The sequence below is a fragment of the Corylus avellana genome, chromosome 5 (genome assembly GCF_965113065.1).
Source record: "Corylus avellana chromosome 5, dhCorAvel1.hap1.2, whole genome shotgun sequence".
Classification (NCBI taxonomy): domain Eukaryota; kingdom Viridiplantae; phylum Streptophyta; class Magnoliopsida; order Fagales; family Betulaceae; genus Corylus; species Corylus avellana.
In genome coordinates this window covers 11,326,912-11,339,231 of record NC_142494.1, presented here as the reverse complement: position 1 = coordinate 11,339,231, position 12,320 = coordinate 11,326,912, and the positions used below count along the sequence as shown (strand labels likewise).

The following is a 12,320-nucleotide window of genomic DNA, read 5'->3' as shown; positions in this document are numbered from 1 at the left end:
ATTAAAAAGTTTGTTTGAAAAAAAAAAAAAAGTGTTGGTTTGGTAAAAATAATTGAAAGCGCCGTAAAAAATCTGTTAGTAATAAGGTTTTTTTTGAAAATTTACAATTTTAAATATTAAATTCGATTGAAAATGCCAAATGCTTAATTGTGTTATTAAAAATCACGTTTTCAAATTATATATTTTTAAATTGAAAATCACATTTTCAAATCATACATATTTAAATTGCAAATTCAAGCAGACCGTAAATAAAAAATTCAAAGAACAAAACCACAACACTGAGAGTGTCAAATTAAAAACTCAATAATAGGTTTGGGATCAAGTTAAGCATATTCCATTCCCATGCAAAGAAATCCCATTGGAATTAATAGTCGACCAATTTAATAACATGCCCAAATTAAGGGGCAAACAAAATCAACATAATTTGGGTAACAAAAGAAGCCTACAATTAAAATCCCTTACAGATTTACAATATTTGAGTAGCAAAAGAGAGCATCAAAATTCAAAACACCACCCTTTTCTTTGGAGAAACCCACTTGCCACCGACCCATTCAAGATGAGCCCTCAACTGAGAAAACGGGTAGGCAATCTCTTCCCCATATTTATCAAACAAGACATAGTAGTTTGAGCCTTTCCTGCCAGTGATCTTCCCCACCCACCAACCATCATTGTCAAACGCATCAACCTCTTCAAACAAAGCAAACCCAGATGCCAAAACTTTGGGTGGCTCAGGCCTCATCTCGTCCTCACCGACCACCTCCACCAGCGGCCGACATTCATCGTCCTCTGTGACGAGGGTCTTGTACCGCACTGCGTAGGTTTTGTGTCTATATTCTGCCACCACCGTGCCGGCGTAGTGGGAACCAACAAACCCATCTAGTTTGCTGCAGACTTCCACCTCATCGCCCCAGAAAAACGCCATCTCTAAATGCAGACTCACGGAAACCAACTTCTATGAGAAAAGAAAGAGAGAGTTTTGGAACTTGGAAGAGAGGCTTGAGGGGCAAGTAAATGAAGAGATCGAACTTGAATGAGATACTTGAAGAGCAAGTAAATGAAGAACTGGGGTGAGGCTTATATATAAGACACATTAAATCCTTTTGACACTAGTAAATAAATACGCGCAATCAAAAAATCCCGATGAGACTAGTAAATACGTGTAATCGGACCGTTGGGATAATTTCCCGGAAATACCCATTTATAATCGGACCGTTGGGATAATTTCCCAGAAACTGCAATTTATAATCGGACGGTTTTGTTTTATCCTTGAGATCTGGATTGCCGGAATCACAATTGTTATCTACTGAAAAAATTAATGATCTCCAATTGGAGCCTTTGGGAAGTTTGTATTTATCACCATGCTGGTTGGAAGTTGATTAAAATGTCTTTCGTTTAATTTTTGGAAAAAATGTGCTTTATTGCTCCATGCTTTTTATCAAATGAGATATGCTTTTTAATGGTGATGACAAATATATATATATATATATATAGATATTGCCTAGAAAGGGTGGTCGAACCACCTTCAAATTTGGCTCAAGGGGAGTGGTCCCCTATTCGGCTAAAGAGGGTTGCCGAAACCACCCCCAAAAGTTTCGGAGTGGTTCGGCTACCCCCAACAATTTTAGTTTTTTTTTTTTTTAATTTTTTTATTCTAATATTTATAAATTTTTTCCTTTTATTTTTTATATTTTTTATTAGAAAAAATGTATAATAAGTCGTTGAATCAACGCTCCAAAATTTAAAACTCCTTGAGTTTTTTTTTTTTTTTTTCTACTCCCTAAGTCAATTGAAATGACGATAAAATCTCTATCGTCAAAATTTTTTAACAACGGTTAGGGCTACTCAAAACTCACTGTTTTACTGATTAAAATATTAAATTTTTATTAATTTAATTTAAAAAATTAAATCTAAAAATTAATAATAATAATAAATGAAAAAAATTGAAGGGTGATTAGAGGTGGGGTGGGTGTGGGGGATTTGGGGTGGCCCGAGTTTAGGGTGGCCGCAAGCCACCCCAAACCGCCCAAGGTGTGGCTCGAGCCAACCCATGGGGGGTTTGGGGTGGCCCGTAAGCCACCTTAAACCCCTTGGGGGTGGCCCCACCCCATAGGAGTTGGGGGCGCCACTCCTGGTCACCCTTCAATTTTTTTTAATTTTAGATTTGATTTTTAAATTAAATTAATAAAAAATTAATATGTTAATCAGATAAAACGGTGCGTTTTGAGTAGAGACTTATAATACATTTTTCCTTTTTATTAAATAAGACACATCATCTTTTAATTGAATATGACAGAACAACACTAAAAAATAAAATTAATGAAGAGTGGGCAGAAAGATCTATTTGATAATAGTTCTAACTTTAGGAAGTAAATTGATCATTTTGAACCTTAGAGATCGATTTGGTAAAAGGTCGTACACCTTATGAACGACTATAGCATTTTTTTCTTGTGATGTGGCATTGTGGCTACAATATTTAACTATACCGTTAATGGATTATGCTTTTTAGATAGTTCACAACTACGAGTGAAGGCCATGGGCATTAAGCCTCCATAACATCCCAGTTTGGGGCTACAATCAGGATCAACCTCCACAAAAATATTTATGGCAAAAAAACAAATTAACCATACAATTAAGGGACGACTTCTTTCTTCTTTCTTTCTTTTTATTTTTTTATTATATATATATATATATATATATATATATATATATATATATACTACCCTCAAACTATCATCTAATTGACAATGTCTACTGTCACTTTAGCATGCTTTGAATCAAGTCGCTACCAAGGTTGATAACATTGGTAAGAAAGAAAAATGATCAACAGTGACAAACCGCAAAGTAGGGGTGTGGCAATCGTGCTACCTCCGATAGAATTTGAGTAAGATAGATAATAAGAAATAATAATAGTTGAAAATAAGTAAGGATATATTTCACCCGTTTTGTGGAGGGGGCACACTCCTTTTATAGAGTAGCTGGAAAAGTGAGTTGGAGAATGACTTTCACTTGACTCCCTCAAAATATGGAGTTTGTTGAGAGGATCGAGGTGAAGTTGTTTGTATGAAAGATCTTCCCACGATAATCTCCAAAGAAGTTATGTTATGAGGAGTAGTGATCCTATGATAATCTTTGGAGAGGTTATATAGTGATCTATTTGTGGTAGGATTTAGTATGTTATCCTCTGATTTGGTTATTGGAGAGTGATTATACTTCCTTAATTATTTGGTTAGCATAAGATGGCGTTGCATGATTTTGGGACGGACCAGGCGATGACTAGGCAATCGTGCCCAGATTGCAGGGGCTTGGGCCTAATGAGTTAGTGATTTAGTGAGCTGCGGGCTTCCTATTTGGAGTGGGCTCTTTATTTAGGCATTGAGAGATATTTTGTATTAATACACCCCTCAAACTATCATCCAATTGATAATGTCTCCCCAACTCCCCTCAAACTACCAAAAATTATCAATATCCCCCTAATGACAAAAATACCCTTAATAAAATTAAAATAAAAAATTCAAAGAAAAAAAAAACTAAAACTAAAAATAAAATAAAAAAAGGGAGTGGGAATTATATATATTATTTTTTTCTCGAATTTATAGGAGTATTTTTGTCTTTTGTCAAAAAATTTAAAGGTCATTTTTGTCTTTTTGTTGCCTGTAGTAAGAACATTGTCAATTAGGTGATAATTTGAGGGAAACAAAATGAGCTACTTACCAAAAGAAAAAGAGAAAAGAGAAAAAGAAAAGAAAAAAAAAAAAAAAACCTAATATACAGAATCAAGTGGGCCTACCCCAAAATACCAGATACTAGATGTACTACAATTCCAAAGTAACAGTCATGGACAACCATTTTAACTGTGCTTTTCCAACACTGGTATTCAAACTGTGCTTTTCCAACACTGGTATTCATTAAAAGCATCCAACCAAATGATATTTTGGTTTGGTTTAGAAACATAAAACTATATTTACAACTTTTCCCAAGTCTGCCATGTGACAATACCATATCTCATCAAGAATACCCAAGATTTTGAAGCAAATTCTGTCTCTACTGAATGCCATATTATATAATCCTATCATGATCACATGCAAGAATTAATTGTACAATGGAGAAAATTTTGCATAGCATAAACTACTGCTATATTCAGAACAACTTTTTAAAAGCAGCAGCAACAATGAGTAAACTGTTTTGATGATTCTTGGCATCTCTTTAACTGAACTTCTCTTCCAAGCAGCCCAGTAAACAACATTGCAATTTGCATGTTATTATCTGTATATCAAAAGACAAAATGTTGAAAAAGAAAACTGCACAGAGCATTCAAATGCTGCTGTAATCTACGTTGAAAAATGTGGCGAACATGCAAAACTCGGTTAAATCTAAAGCCATAGACATGAATGACTGGGATGAGTTTCTAGAATGTTTGGTACAAATTCAATTCTCTGTGAATTTCTTCTGAAAACTTGAATAGAAGTTGGTGAAATTGAAAATGGAGATAGAAACTAAATAGCTCAATAAGATGAGGTTGGATGAATTTGGCTGTAAAATTTTGAAAATTAGAGAATTTTGCCATGGAATTTTTTACATTTAGAGAAGTTCAACTTCTATGCAAAAGATTGACCAAACATTCAAACAAGAAGCCAAAGTGTGGCAGCAAATGAAAATCAACTGCTTACCTCTAGTAGCCATATCAGAAGTAAAAAAAGAAAATTTCAACAATGTATGAAGAGGATCTATCTCAAACTTCGGTCTCTTTCCCAACCACGGTAAGTGCCTCCTCTATAGCTTGAACAAAAGTCGCAATCTTGTAAGTGAAAAACCCCACCAACATCGGTATCAATTCTAAGTGCATATATCCATATTCTGGAACGAGGATCCTGCACCCAGAAACAGAATTGTCAGGCACTAAAACAAGAGGTATACTTGATACACATACGTTTACAGCAAATCAGCTCACAGAATCCATTGAAAAATAATAACGAAATAAGCCATTGTGCAAATTAGATGCTGCAATCACTTCAAATCGGAAAGTATTGCATCTCTGAGAGCTAAGAATCCAGAGAAAACGATACTCTGGAAGGTTAGAAGCCAGGAAATTGACATTATGAAGGGCCATATATGTGAGCCAGAAAACCTTAGTCTGAATGTAGTGTAATAAAAAAGGAGAATATAAAACAAGCATGACATTATAAATAAAGTTAAATACATTTAAGGCCTATGAACTACCAGTCATTTTAAAAAAAACCACAAACTGATAGGTATGACACTTGAATACATCAAACTATCATTTTTGTAACAAATAAGCCACTCCATCGTTAGGTTGGATGGAAAAGTTGGCCTTTTTGTTTCTCTTCCTATAGTACCCTTATTTTCTTAAAAACCAAAATTAAAATAATAATAATAATAATAATAAAAGTAAAAACTAAAAAAAAAAAAAAAAAAAAAGATGGATAACAGAACCCAAGGGTGGTTCAACAACCTTTATTTTTTATTTTTTATTTTTTAAATATATTCTTTTTTTACTGATTAATAATTTATAAAGGGTAAATTTGGTTTGTCAATGGTCAAAGTGAGGGTATTTTCAAAAGATTTTGGTCAAATTTAGTTTTTTCATCCATTCTGATAGTCAACGCTAACATAGTGGTTGTTTTGCCACAAAATGGTAGTTTGATCTATACAAGTGTCACACCTATTAATTCCTAGGGCTTTTTTGAAAATGACTGGTAATTTAGGGAGCTTAAGTATATTTAATCCTTATAAATATAAGTTGGGTTTCAGAAAAAGCAGTCTTTCAGCTTAATACATCATTTTTACTCAAGATGCTACTGAAGGTACTTACCCATTCCACCGGTTATAGATCATGACCAACGCAACAGGAACCAAAAGCCTTGGTTGTGCAGCCGCTCCCCTGCAATAAAATATATAGCATGCTCAAATCCAGAACTTCAGTCATTTTACACTATAATCCAATAAAGGAACAGAAGCAAAACAAAACTACTTTCATCAGAATCATAGGATGAAAGTAGGGAAACAGAGAGAAGAAAAAAGCTAAAAGGGAGAGAGAAAGAAGAGAAAAGAAGTAAAGGGGAGAGAGAGAGAGAGAGAGAGGAAGGGAGAAGAATCAATTCCTCAAATTTTTTTTTTTTTTTTTAATTCCATCAAGTCGGCCTCCATTAGAGTACAAATCATATTTAAATAAACTCAACTAAACCCTATGGTAATGCCCATTTATTGACTTACCTAACATAATCTAGGGCAACAACATTTGTTGCCATTTATTGAATTACATAAAATAATCTAGGGAAACACCTATTTATTAAATTATAAAAAACACCCTTGACTCTTGAGAATTTAATACTAGTAACTCATTAGGGATGTAAATGAACAAATCCGTTTGACAACCCACTAGTATAAACTTGACTCAAATTCGGTTTGTTTAATAAATGAGCCGATTATCAACACAAAATTATGCTCGATTACAAAATGAGCTATACTCGTATAAATTCATATAACTTCACTTTTATTATTTTTTATAGTATTATTTTAATTGCGAAATTAGAACATTTGAAAGAAAGATGAATGCTCTTCCTAATATAATAAATATAGCTTGAATTATTGTTATTGTTAGTCTCGATATAGATACACATGTGTATTTGTGTGTAAATGAGTTTCTTCGTGTGTATGTATACAAATATGTGTGTATGTGCACAATGAATTTATATGCATACTATAAAACATACATATAAACTCGAGATTAGATTATTTAAGATTCAAGTTAATTTATTTAATTAATTCAAATGATAAATTCTTAACGATAATTAAGTAACTAATAATTAGTATGGATTTACAAAAAAAATAAACAATTATAATATTTACTTTAGTTAAGGAACGAATAAGTTAACTGAACAGCTCATAAACTGTTAAAGTTTGTATGAATGGTTTAAACACAAAAGATAGAGGCTATTATATTATTCAACTTATTCTAACCTAATACAAGCATCCTATTATATAGGATTAGAGGAAATACCATAAAGACTAAACTACTCTCAAAACCCTAATGACTCAAACCCTAACACTTCTAACACTCCCCCTCAAGTTGGAGCATACACATCATATGAATCCAACTTGAAAGATACAAGAAAACGAAAAACAACTAGGAAAACATACTCTAACACTGCCCCTCAAGCTGGAACAGCTTGGAGTACACAATACAAATAACAAGATAATTAAATAAAACTTCAACGCTGGTCGAAAACTCGTCGGAAACTTGAACAACGAAGATTTGATCGGATCTCGCCCCAAAACACCAAGGTCGGTCGAATACTACGATCACTAACAAGAGGTGATTGGGTCTCGCCGGAGAATCCAAGGCCGGTCGGATACATCGATCACCAACAACCAACAACAATTACATTTCACAAGATTAACCAACAAGTTTCACCAGAAATCAGCCACTAAAAAAAAAAAAAAAAAACTTCACCAGAGCTTTGCCAAAAACACGCCAGAGCTTCAAAACTGGCCGGAGACAAGTAGACCATGCTGGCAGTACCTAAAAAAGAAGAAAAACACTGAAAACAAAGCAGAAACAGTCACTGTATGCTCGCCAGAGCTTCACCGGAATTTTGCCGAAGTAGCGCCGAAGCTCGCCGGAGAAGATAGAGCATTCCAGCCACTCCAAAAACAGCAACAACAGATTCAAACGATGACTACAGATCAACGTTTTAACAACACATTCAAACAGCCGGCATTTTTTTTTTTTTTTTTTAATTTTTTCCCGATGGCTGCTGCAACTCTGCTGGCCACCACAGACAATACCGACAATCACACTTAGCAACAAGAACTCGCATCCCAGCAGCAACGACACTACTGGGATTTTTTTTCTTTTTTTTTTCACCGGAGGTATTCCGGTAACCATAAAACATAACAAATAAACTGCTACGAAGGTACAGCCCCACACGGGCAGTGCTGCCGCCAACAAGAGAAAAACCCAACGATAGACTATCCATGAATCAAAACAAGCTCTGATACCACATTAAAATTTGTATGAACGGTTTAGACACAAAAGATGGAGGCTATTATATTATTCAACTTATTCTAACCTAATACAAGCATCCTATTATATAAGATTAGAGGAAATACCATAAAGACTTAAACTACCCTCAAAACCCTAATGATTCAAACCCTAACACTTCTAACATAAACAAACTCGAGTTCGCTCGAAAAATAAATGAGCCAAGCTTGAACAAATTATCTAGCTCAGTGATAAGCTCAAATTCAGCTCGTGTTCAAAATAAATTAAATGAACAAATCTTGAACATTCAATACTTGGCCCGATTACAGCTCTAAACCCCATAAATCAATATTTCATGCTTCGCCTTTTGCATCAATAACCATGCCCATCCATGGCTCTTAATTGCACCTCTAACATGGGAACTACTTGAGTAATGCCTACTCTAGAGCATCATTTAACCCCACTTGCACATTGTAAAATAACATAATAACCCACTAGATAATTCTTAATAAGGTGAACTACTAAACTATAATCTCATATTTTTCTAAGTTACAGTCATTCGACCCCCAAAACCCTGCCTCTCACTTTCTATTCCCAAGTGGACAAGCCGGATTGGATTCACCACAAGCTACTTGGTATCACTCCAATACTCGATATAGAAAACAAAAACAAGCTGAGAACACTATTTTGCTAGTGTGTAAAGGACACTTCCATCAATAAACCATCAACATACTGAATACCTAACAACACAAGCCATGGCAACGGCATCGTTTTAGTATGTCCAACTTTTAAAATGTTGTTCATTTATTAGGCAAGAAAAGTTTATGCCTTTTGGAAAATTGCCAAGCTTTATACACACATACCCAACATGAAAAATTGAAATCCTGCAGCAACCACAATTTACAAAATCATGTCCACCAATGTATAAGTCCTGCAAACATAGTCTATTCATTCTTTGGCATCATGCTATCAATAGTATTACTTCTAGATCAACTATAATTGATAAAACCTCATCACAAAACTAAATTAGAGTACAAAAAACACAATTTGAGCTTTCTGGGGGAGAGGAATAGGTAAGCAGAAAGTTCACAAGGAGAATCGAAGCCAATAAATTGACTCCAACATTGGAGAATGTGGGGCATGACCAGCAGGCCAGCTGGCATCCTCAAGTTAAACTTCAATCATGAAAAGAATTTGCTACAAGTTACAGTTAAACTCTGACCAAATTTTAGAATACTATAAAAAAATAAATGTATATACCCTTTGAGAATATTCTGCTGCATTAAAGTATGCAAATTGAAGATAAGGAACTCAAATTATCAAGTAAATGTTGGCATGTAAATTAACAGGATGTACACTACAAAGCATATAAATGTGAAGCAATATGTAATACAATAAGATAACATAAAAAATAAAAAATAAAAGAAGTTAACATCTAGGTTTTCAAGAAGTCATTTGTACGTACTTGACAAGCCCTTTTGCTCCATCTGCCATTGAATCCACACTAGTCCCTAGCATACGCATATACACCAAAGAACCAAGAAACCCAGCACCAAAGCTAAATACACCAAAGAATTAATGAACATCAATTGTTACAAAGAGAGAATAATCTTTACAATACTCCAATTTTATATCACCAGATGTTCTGAGACATTATAAATGCCAAAATGAACAAATCTTCACCTGAAATTGCACTAGAGTTATCAGGAAAATCAACAAAGAGTGGGCTAACGAGTTTGATGTTCAAAAGGAGCTTTGGTGACTTATACTACTGGTGGAAACAAAATAAGGAGTTATTGAACTTTACTGCAAGGTACAGAAAATTTGAAGACCAAAAATTTGGAAATAGCACAAAGCTAAGAAAAATATGTAGATGTTTTTTAGTGCACTTTAAGAAAACGCACGTGTGCCTAAAAACCTAAACTAAGATGTACCATCTCAAATTATGCAAATTCGTCAATACAACCAAATGGCTTTCTAATCTGTAGTTCTCAGTAGAGAACAATGTCTAGAATAAAAAAACCACAGATTGAATGGCAGATATTTGTGTGGAGTACATTTCACGCATTAAAATTTGAAGAAAAAAAAACACACATATATATAAAGCCAAAATTTGCATACCTAGCAGCAATTTCAGGGGAATAAGAAACATAAGAAGAGACTAAGCCAACGCTGCCTATACCCAGAGTGAGAATTTGTAACTTCTTCTTTAACTGCGGAAGCAAAATGAAACTAGTTAAAAAATGAAGGGGAGAGAGATAGAGAGATAACATTGGTTAAAGAAAAAGAAACACAAAAAGTACACACATCTTGACAAAGACAAGATGGTGTTCAACTAAGCACCTTAAAATACTGCTCTCTCCACTGAGCAGCCAACACTTCTGGGTCTCCACGAGGCCGCCTTAATTCCCGAAACATCACATCCTACATGTTAGCACTAAATCAGAACTTCAACAATAAGAAGCAATCCTCCCAAAGAATACTTGGTAAAATAAATGCATGTAAAAGTTTTTCTTCCTCCTAGAGCAACTATCAAACTTCTTTTGCTTTCAAAAGCTAGAACATTCTTTAAATGATAAGCACTATTAGCTTGACATCAGAAGGATTTTTATGCAAGGATGAAGAATGGAAGTTCTCTGAATCAAAAATCATGACAAAAAAAAACTTACACTGCCTCCAGTTGCAGCTTTGCTTGCTCTATCCCACTTCTCTTGCTCACGCCGTGTTGGTGCCAATTTCCATCTGGGTGACTTTCTGCCACTAGTCTGGGGAGAAAAGTAACTTTTAATACAAAACTATCCTGGGATATATGTACTCATGAAATAATTTCCAGACATGCATCATACCTGAACTGTAGCCTCAACTTTCTCTTCTAACCCATGCTTTAAAGGATTTGTGAGTTCTTTACTAAAATCAACTTCCAAACTACATTCCCATAATTCAAACACATTTCAGGCAACAACTACAATTTCACTAAATAAAAAACAAGGATAACTGAATTCCAATGAATGATAAGTTGATAACAAACCTGTCAAGGCTCATGACTCTATTTAAGCTTAGAAACCCAGATGGCTCTCCCTGTTTACACCAAAGAAATTTATTCAGCAATGCAAAACCCATTTGCCTTCATTTCAAAAACTCAGCAATGCAAAATCTAATATAGTCTTCTTGTTGAAACCGACGAGAAAAATATTTCAACTCAGCCATCGATTCTACAAGAATAGGTTAAAATAAACTTCATTCTGCAGTGTACACAGTCAATGAATAATTCAACATCTCAATTTTCCTTTTTCTTTCTTTTCCTCCAGTTTCTCAGCAACTAAACTAAAGAAAAAATACTCACAAAAAATAATAATAATAATAATAATAATAATAATAATAATAAAGAAAAAATCGAAGTACCGACAAAGCCATGAAATCGAGTGTCAAATAAAAAACTCATAGTTCTTAAATCAAATTAAGCTCCATGCATAGAAATCCATTACGCTAGTTGACCAATTTAATAACATAGCCTATTAAGAAACAATACCATATAATTTGACTGAAAAACTTAGCTTAGTCATCTTCAATCAGCCAAATACTATACTCCAGAAACAAATTCACGAACGAAACACAAAATTCAATAAAGAAACAGGCATATGAAATCAAATTAAAGGAAACCCAGAAGGCTAATATAAAGGAGAAAAGGTTAATACAACGCGAGAGAGAGAGAGAGAGAGAGACCTTAATCGGAGTGGCCTCAATTGAAGACTCATTGTTCTTAACCAATCTTTGAAATCGACCCATGAAGTCCTTGTTCCACATAAAGTCATCAGAGCTCAGAGGGTCCTCTTCTTCACCACCCCAGTACTTTCTAAGCTTCGTCGTGGTCGGTGGGCCACCGTAGTCGCCCGGAGCCATCCCAGTGGACCATTTGAGGGGCTTCTTGTTGGGCAGGATGACTTTGGTCTGTCTTGGGTTAGGCACAGGTGTGTTTGGAGGGTCCTGAGAGATGGGTGTGGCTGCGGAGTTCACTGAAATGTAGCTTAGAACTCCCATTGCTCGTGGCGATGATAAGGAGGTCCTTCTTGTGGCGGTTCTATAAAAGAAAGGCGGAAAAAAAATCTGGATATGTGACGGTGATGGTTGTCTTGTGCCTGTTACTTTTCCACATCTGCTTGTGCATGTGTTTCACAAAGCCTCATCTTTGGTTGGAAATCTCTGTTTGTTTGTGGGACTGAGCGATTCACCCACGAGTGAGTGAAGGCAAAGACTACTGGAGTGATAAGCGTTTTTACTGGATCCGGCTGTTAAAACAACAGATGGTTTGGGATTAAGT

General features: G+C 34.9%; 2 protein-coding genes across 2 annotated transcripts; both read right to left on the bottom strand.

The window, feature by feature from the left end:
• Positions 1 to 321: 321 nt before the first annotated feature.
• LOC132181836 (protein AGENET DOMAIN (AGD)-CONTAINING P1) lies at positions 322 to 1,096 on the bottom strand. Its single transcript, XM_059595066.2, has one exon. The coding sequence runs from the start codon at positions 920 to 922 to the stop codon at positions 503 to 505; it is 420 nt and encodes a 139-aa protein (XP_059451049.1). The 5' UTR covers positions 923 to 1,096; the 3' UTR covers positions 322 to 502.
• A 2,777-nt stretch (positions 1,097 to 3,873) lies between these two features.
• LOC132182509 (ATP synthase protein I-like protein) lies at positions 3,874 to 12,263 on the bottom strand. Its single transcript, XM_059595775.2, has 10 exons — positions 11,726 to 12,263; positions 11,031 to 11,080; positions 10,849 to 10,927; positions 10,672 to 10,767; positions 10,346 to 10,426; positions 10,124 to 10,215; positions 9,468 to 9,560; positions 5,831 to 5,899; positions 4,668 to 4,868; positions 3,874 to 4,263 (listed from the first exon to the last, which is right to left on the bottom strand). Exons 1-9 carry the CDS (start codon positions 12,038 to 12,040, stop codon positions 4,730 to 4,732), a joined length of 1,014 nt encoding a protein of 337 aa, XP_059451758.1. The 5' UTR covers positions 12,041 to 12,263; the 3' UTR covers positions 3,874 to 4,263; positions 4,668 to 4,729.
• Positions 12,264 to 12,320: the final 57 nt, after the last annotated feature.

Coding starts and splice junctions, on each gene's coding strand:
- LOC132181836 (XM_059595066.2), bottom strand. CDS start 922: ATGGCGTTTTTCTGGGGCGATGAGGTGGAAGTCTGCAGCAAACTAGAT.
- LOC132182509 (XM_059595775.2), bottom strand. CDS start 12,040: ATGGGAGTTCTAAGCTACATTTCAGTGAACTCCGCAGCCACACCCATC. Junction 10,768..10,848: donor AAGTTGAGGCTACAGTTCAG/GTATGATGCATG, acceptor TTTTCTCCCCAG/ACTAGTGGCAGAAAGTCACC. Junction 9,561..10,123: donor TCCCCTGAAATTGCTGCTAG/GTATGCAAATTT, acceptor TGGTGTATTTAG/CTTTGGTGCTGGGTTTCTTG.